The sequence below is a fragment of the Penaeus chinensis genome, chromosome 33 (assembly GCF_019202785.1).
Source record: "Penaeus chinensis breed Huanghai No. 1 chromosome 33, ASM1920278v2, whole genome shotgun sequence".
In the NCBI taxonomy this organism is placed as follows: domain Eukaryota; kingdom Metazoa; phylum Arthropoda; class Malacostraca; order Decapoda; family Penaeidae; genus Penaeus; species Penaeus chinensis.
The window spans coordinates 37,809,814-37,817,313 of record NC_061851.1 but is presented as its reverse complement, the minus strand read 5'-3'; the positions used below and the strand labels follow the sequence as shown (position 1 = coordinate 37,817,313).

At 42.6% G+C, this 7,500-nt stretch overlaps 1 protein-coding gene across 1 annotated transcript in view; it reads left to right on the top strand.

The window, feature by feature from the left end:
- LOC125043244 (arylsulfatase H-like) overlaps nt 1-7,500 on the top strand; it is a 10,700-nt gene that overhangs the window by 2,719 nt on the left and 481 nt on the right. Inside the window, exons 4-11 of the mRNA XM_047639251.1 lie at nt 282-410; nt 763-926; nt 1,945-2,115; nt 3,163-3,395; nt 3,663-3,838; nt 5,033-5,229; nt 5,657-5,777; nt 6,300-6,492. Of these exons, the coding sequence (XP_047495207.1) occupies nt 282-410; nt 763-926; nt 1,945-2,115; nt 3,163-3,395; nt 3,663-3,838; nt 5,033-5,229; nt 5,657-5,777; nt 6,300-6,492 (1,384 nt within the window). The remainder of the gene's footprint in view (nt 1-281; nt 411-762; nt 927-1,944; nt 2,116-3,162; nt 3,396-3,662; nt 3,839-5,032; nt 5,230-5,656; nt 5,778-6,299; nt 6,493-7,500) is intronic.

The following is a 7,500-nucleotide window of genomic DNA, read 5'->3' as shown; positions in this document are numbered from 1 at the left end:
AATACTTACCCGTGATACCATATCACAATGTCTACCCTTCTTGAACCTCCCCTTAATACCGCAACACAGGATTTTACCTTATAGGCTTACCCATGGTGCTACATCACGTAATCTCACCTTCTGGACCTACCCAGAACACCATTTCCAACCTCAGACAAATACAATCCATACATCTAATCTGTTAATCACGACACCATTTCTTAACTCAATTCCCTTTTCCTTCGTGAAACACCTTTAAAAAAGACAAAATTTCTCCCCTCAAACGCAATGTTTCCGCTCAGGTTTAGTCGGTTCAGACGGATGGGGATCTCCAGTCATTGCACATGTTGCAAGCCAAGCCCATTTACCCCTGGACGAGGTCACACTTGCAACGGCGCTCTCGAAGGTCAACTACACCACTGCGCTTGTGGGTGAGTGATGTGTGAGAGGGAGAGAGAGAGAGAGAGAGAGAGAGACAGAGAGAGAGAGAGAGAGAGAGAGAGAGAGAGAGAGAGAGAGAGAGAGAGAGAGAGAGAGAGAGAGAAGAGAGAGAGAGAGAGAGAGAGAGAGAGAGAGAGAGAGAGAGAGAGAGAGAGAGGGAGACAGACAGACAGACAGCAGACAGACAAACATACAGAACCAAAGACAGACATAGACACAGAGGCAGACAGACAGACAAGAGACAAAGGAATACCAACAATAAGAAAAGAAAAAAGAAAAAGAGAAAAAGTAGCCACATACCTCCAACCCCTCACCCTCCCCTCTCTCCCTCCCCTTCGTCAGGCAAGTGGCACCTGGGCTCCTTCTGCAACTTCCTGGGGAGGAGCTGCCCCGGGCCCCTCAACCACGGCTTCCAGACCTTCTTCGGCATCCCCGTCACCCTCTTCTTCGAGTTCCGAGGTCCTCACGCCTTCTGGAAGTTCGACCTCGAGAAGCCGGAGTACCAGGTAAGGGGCTCCGGGGATTTAATCAATTAATTCATTTATCTGTCTATGTGTCCTTTGTTTCTTTATCTGTCTATTCATTCATCGATTTATTCACCTATTTTATTGATATAAAAACCCACACTGTAAAACTAGATTTAATTGAAAAAGAGAGACTACAGTTTCGGTGTCTCCGCGTTGCCTTTCCTCTCTCTGTCTTATACCCCCTCCTCTTCCTTGCCTCCTCAGACCTGAAGATGGAATCCAGGTGGATTCCGAAACTGTAGTCTCTCTTTTTCAATTAAATCTAGTTTTACAGTGTGGGTTTTTATATCATAGTATCAACACGGTAGTGTGTTTTCTCCTTTTCACCTATTTTATTATTTCTTTATTTAGTTGTCTGTTTATTCAGTTTCTATTTATTTACTTTTTTATTTATTTATCTATTGACTTACCTATCTGATTATCTATTTACTTATTTCCTTGTTTATCTATTCAGCTATCTTTTTTTTCCTATCTGTCGATTCATTCTCATTCATCCATTTATATACCATTAATCTTCTTATCTATTAATGTATTTATTTAGTAATACATCCATTCATTTTTTTTTTTTTTTTTGCGACTGATATGTGTCAATGACGTCATGTGATATAAAGTGGTACAACAATCTAAGCTGATGGAAGGTGATGTATTCCGCCAATGTACTGTATTCTTGGTGTATTCTGGCAATAAGGTATAGCATATCCTAATACTGTCTTCCAGCATGTACTCTGATACACTGATATTCTAGCAATGAAATGTAGCATATCTTGTATTTGTCTAGTATGTTCTGTGATATACTGATATTCTGGCATCTAGCATATCTCAATATATTTTTCCAGTGTGCACCTTGATATATTAAATAAGTGAGTGAACCGTGCTACATACAGACACTGCTTTCACACACATTCCCACCAACAGACACGACCTGACACCTTCTCCCATTACAAACCCTCCCTCTTATACCCTTAAACACTAACCCCCTCGCCCCCCCTTTCTTCAGCGCCTTCTTGGAACGTGGGTCGTGGCCTTGGTGAGTCTCGCCTTGGGAAGAAAATTCTTTTCTTGGCGGCTTCGAACTCTCTTCCTCCTGCTGGTGGTCATCAACGCCCTCTTCTTCGTGTACTGGTTCGTGGTGGCTCACGTCGGGATCAACAAGGAGTGTCTGTGGGGGGTGAGTCAGGCTGGGGAGTACCTGGTGACGTTTATATTTCATTATTTCAGTGTTTGTTTGTTTGTTTATTTACTTGTTTGTGTGTTTATTTGTCTTTCTCTTTTTTGGCTCTACTTGAAAATTGTCTTTTTTTTTTTTTTCTTTTTTGTTTCTGATTCGTTAATACCTTTACTTAATTTTGCATTTGTCTTAAACAGTTTTTCTTTTTACAATTTTATCTTATGTAATTTTTTTTTCATCTATTAATTTCCATATATTTTATTTCATTTTCAACCTGTTCTCTTACTGACCTGAGAATGGCTTGAGTAGGTAATCCTCATCTTGATTATCATACTATCATAAAAGATAAAAAAAAACAAAAAAAAAACACACACTAGGACAATCTTACACATGTATGCATACCGAGCGCACGTAATACGTTTGTGAGGAATATAAATCTGCATTAGTTTAACCTCTGCCAACATGCAGTGGCATCTGGTAAGAACTCGTTTATTTTCATTAGTAAGTAAAGTAAATAATCCGAATGAAAAAATAAACAAACCCATTTCTTCACCCTTCCTCTCTCTCCCTCCTTCCCTCTCACACTCCCTCCCTTCCATCCCTGTCCCACTCACCCTACCTCCCTCCTTCCCTCCCTCTCTCACCTACCTCCTTCCCTCTTACTCTCCCACTCACTCTCCATCCCTCCCTCTCCCACTCCCTCCCTCTCTCCCACTCAATCTCCTTCCCTCCCTTTTACCCTCCCACTCATTCTCCATCCTTCCCTCCCTTCCCCCTTTCTACTCACTTCCCCCCTCCCGTCCTCCCTCCCTCACTCCCCGCCCTCACTTTCCCCTCCCTCCTTCCCTCCCTGCCCCCCTCCTACTCACTTCCCCCCTCCCGTCCTCCCTCCCTCACTCCCCGCCCTCACTTCCCCCTCCCTCCTTCCCTCCCTGCCTCCCTCCTACTTCCTTCCCCCCTCCCTTCCTCCCTCCCTCACTCCCCGCCCTCACTTCCCCCTCCCTCCTTCCCTCCCTTCCACCCTCCCTTTCACCCCCCCCCCCCCAGGTCTCCCCATGGCTCCAGCGGATGGCCAACTCCCTCCTGATGCGGCAGGACAAGGTGGTCGAGCAGCCCATCCAGCTCGACGGCCTCTCCCAGCGCTTCGTCAAGGAATCCCGCAAGTTCCTGGAGGACCACGCGAACGACGAGCAGCCGTTCTTCCTCTTTCACTCGTTCGGCCACGTTCACACGCCCATGTACTCTGCGCCGCACATGACGGGCGTGAGCAAGCATGGGAGGTGGGTTCACTCCTGTGCTGAGATTTAATCAAGATGTATTTTGAAATATAGATATGAAATATATACTAAAATCTTTGTAAGATCTGTGTATATATATACATATATATGAATATATATGTGTGCCTGTAAATATATATACATATGTATGTATATATATTTGTGTGTGTCTGTATATATATACATATATATACTAAAATGTGTATATGATATATGCTAAAATATGTAGAATAAAAGAAAACGAGTTCATCCAAAGTCCGCCTGCCTCAGCTACGGCGACAACGTGGAGGAGATGGACGAGGGCGTGGGCGCTCTGATGGCCGCCCTCAAGGAGCTCGGCCTCGAGGACAACACCATCGTGTACTTCACCTCCGACCAGGGCGCCCACCTCGAGGCCATGGATCTCGAGGGGCGGCGGATCGGGGGCCACAATGGGCGGTTCAAGGGTGGGCAATGGTGTTCATTGTTGGTGGCTTGTTTATATGTTAATGGTGTTGTTGATACTGGGTGTTTTGTGTTAGTGGCGTTGTTTATAATGAGTTGATTAGGGGTAGATAATAGTCTTAATGGTGCTGATTATGATAGGCGGTTAAGGGTAGATAACGTAGATAATGGAGTTCTATGTTAATGGTGTTGTTCATATGGACGGTTTAAGGTGAGTAATGGTGTTTTGTGTTAACCGTGTTGTTTATAAGAGGTGGATTAGTGGCCGATAATGTAGATGGTTTGTTAATGGTGTTGTCCATAATGGGCGATTTCGGGGTGAGTAATGGTGTTAATTATAATCGGCTGTTAAGGGTAGATAATGTAGATAATGGTGTTCTATGCTAATGGTGTTGTTCATAATGGGCGGTTTAAGGGTGAGCAATAGTGTTTTATTATAATGCTGCTTCTAATAGGTGGATTGGGGGTAGATAATGTAGATTAATGGTGTTCTGCGTTAATGGTTTTCGCCATGGTGGGCGGTTTAAGGGTGGTTAATGGTGTTTATTGTAAATGGTTAAGGGCAGATAATGTAGATAAAAGTGTTAGATGTTTAGGGGTAGATAATATATATAATGGTGTTTTGTTTTAATGGTATTGTCCATAATGACCGGTTTCAGGGTACATAACGATATAGGTATCCGGTGTTACTGTTGTTGTTCAGAGGTTTAGAAGTATATATTAGCGTTCAGTCTCGATGATGTTGTTTGCGCTTGTTTATGGTGGACATCCCGGAGATAATCCGTGTTGTTTAGGTTCATGTGTTTGTTTAGATTGTATTTAAAGAGTAAACAATAATGGCCACTAAGGGTATGTTTAAGGATAAAAGAAAATGTTCACTTGCCCTATTCAGACGTAGCTTTCAGGAACGGTAATTTTTAGGGTAAATAGCGGCTATGATGATAAATAATGTATAAATGGGTGAATTAGCGTTATTGTATACTATTTCGTTGATGGTTTTCATAAACGTTGTGCGCTGTGTGTATCATTTATATTATTTGTATTATATCATTTTGTTTGTACATTAATATTTGCATAGTTCGTTTTTTGAATGATTCAGTGTAGTTGACATATAGTTTTCAAGTAACATTTCGCCCATCAATTCGGCAATCTGTCGAGCGCTTCATGCCACACTGACCTCGCTCGCCCACCTTCAGGAGGAAAGGTCATGGGCGGCGCCGAAGGAGGCATTCGCGTGGCGGGTATTTACCGATACCCCGGGCACATCCCAGCGGGCAAGACCTTGGACACGCCCACCTCCCTCATGGACCTCATGCCCACCGTCCTCGAGCTGGCCGGCCTGCCCACCATGCAGGACATCATGGCCAAGTCGCATGCGCTCAAGCCCCGCCAGGTGGGATTCTTGGGGGGGGGGGGGGGGGGGTACTGTTTCACTTCTTTTGGTCTCTCTGTCTCTGTCTTTTTCTCTCTTTCTATCTCTGTCTCTTTCTCCCTCTCTCTCTCTCTCTCTCTCTCTCTCTCTCTCTCTCTCTCTCTCTCTCTCTCTCTCTCTCTCTCTCTCTCTCTCTCTCTCTCTTGCGTACGTGCGTGTGCATGTATGTGTGTGTGTGTGTGTGTGTGTGTGTGTGTGTGTGTGTGTGTGTGTGCGTGCGTGTGTGTGTTTTCGCGTGTGCATACTTAGCTCCTCGTCCTTTTTATAATGCTTTAGTTACTACCATGACAAAAATCTATATTTTTTTCCGTCATTCCTCACATTCAAGCAAACAAACCTCCCGCATGACTCCAGCCTGTCATGCCTCCCTCTTCTTCTCCTCCTGCAGGATCTAGACGGCGAGAGCATTGCCGACCTCCTGAAGGGGAAGTCCCGCCCGGCCTCGCACCCTCCGCGCATCTTCCTGCACCACTGCCGGAAGAACGTCCATGCAGTCAGGCTCGTCACAGGTGGGTAAGGGGGGAGAGAGGGAGGGGTGGGGTACGGGGGTATTTCTTTCTTTCTTTTTATCCTTTTCTATTTATTAGAATTACCAGTTGTCATTACTATTCATTTTATTATTATTATTCCTTGTTCTTCGTCTTCTTCCTCTTTCTGTTCTTCTTCTACTTCTTTCTACTTATTTTCTTAACTGTTTTTTTCTTCTTCTTGCACTTCGTCTTCGTCATTTCTTCTTTTTCTTCTTCTTCTTCTTCTTCCTCATTATTTTACAGAAAGACAAGAATGTAGATGAGTGAGAGAAAAGGAAGGAGAGGAGACAGAGGAGAGGAAGAGCCAAAGAAAAAAAATCGAAGAGTAAAATAAAGACACACACACACACACTCACGCTTCCTTCTCGCTTTTCTGAAACAAAGAGATGAGAGACAAAGGAGAAAGAGACGAAACAGAGAGACGGACATGCACACAGACAGAGACACACCCACAAAATTTGACCCAACTAACGAGGCCAAACCCTCTATCGACCCCGACAGATAAGCACATCTACAAGATGTACCTCTTCAAGCACAAGTGGCACCCGGGCAGTACCCAGTGCGGCTGGGGGCACTCCGTCGGCTGCCACTGCCACCCGACGTGGATGCACGACCTGACCAAGCAGCCCGAGCTCTATGACCTCAAGGTCGACCCCTACGAGGACAAGGAGCCCATCAGCCCCAGCTCCGAGGAGTAAGCATTTATTTTATTATTATCATCATGATTCTTATTTACCTTCTTCTTCCTCTTCTTCTTCTTATTATTATCATTCTTTTCTTCGTCTTTCTCTTATTCTTCGTCACTTTATTCATCTTTATTCTTCTTTTTCATCATCATCATCATCATCCTCATCAGTTTCTTCTGCTTCTTCTCCTCATTCTAGTTCTTCTACTTTTTCTTATTCTAGTTCTTCTTTATCATCATAATCTTATTTTTCGTCTTCTTCTTTTTCTACATTTCTTTTTCTCTATCCTTTTTTTTTTTTTTTTCTCTAATTTGACCCCTCGCGTGGCCCTGTCTGTCTCGGAGACGGGATCAGAATTGGTCTCCCAGAGGCTGTCAGCTGGTAACTGCTTCACACAATCTTTCTTATAGCATATTGCGTGAAAATATACCTTATGACTTTCGACGCCCCGTAACAGATAGCATATTGTTTTCCCAACATGTCTAAGATCTATAATTGAGTTTCGCAAAAAAAAAAAAAAAAAAAAAAAAAAAATCATCGTTTACCAAATGCGTCCATGATGTCATGATCTCACCAATGTTGCATAGTCTTATTTTTGTTCATATAAAAAGTAAAGTGTACAATACTGATTGCATTATGATATTCAGGGATAACAATAGTGTTCATAATATAAATAGTAATACTACCAGCGGCGACGTTACACACATTGCCACTATTACTACTACTATGCATGGTAACAATAATGATAATGATGTGCAATAATGATGATCATCATCATAATCTTCATAGATTAGTACTAGTATTAATTATTATAATAATGATGATAATGATAATACTAATGATAATAATAATAATAGTAATAATGATAATAATGATACTAATAATAATAACAACAATAATGATGACAATAACATTAATAATAACAACAACAAAATAACAGCAATATTCATAATAATAATAATAATAATAATAATAATAATAATAATAAGATCGATAGTGTTGCCTTCCCACAATGA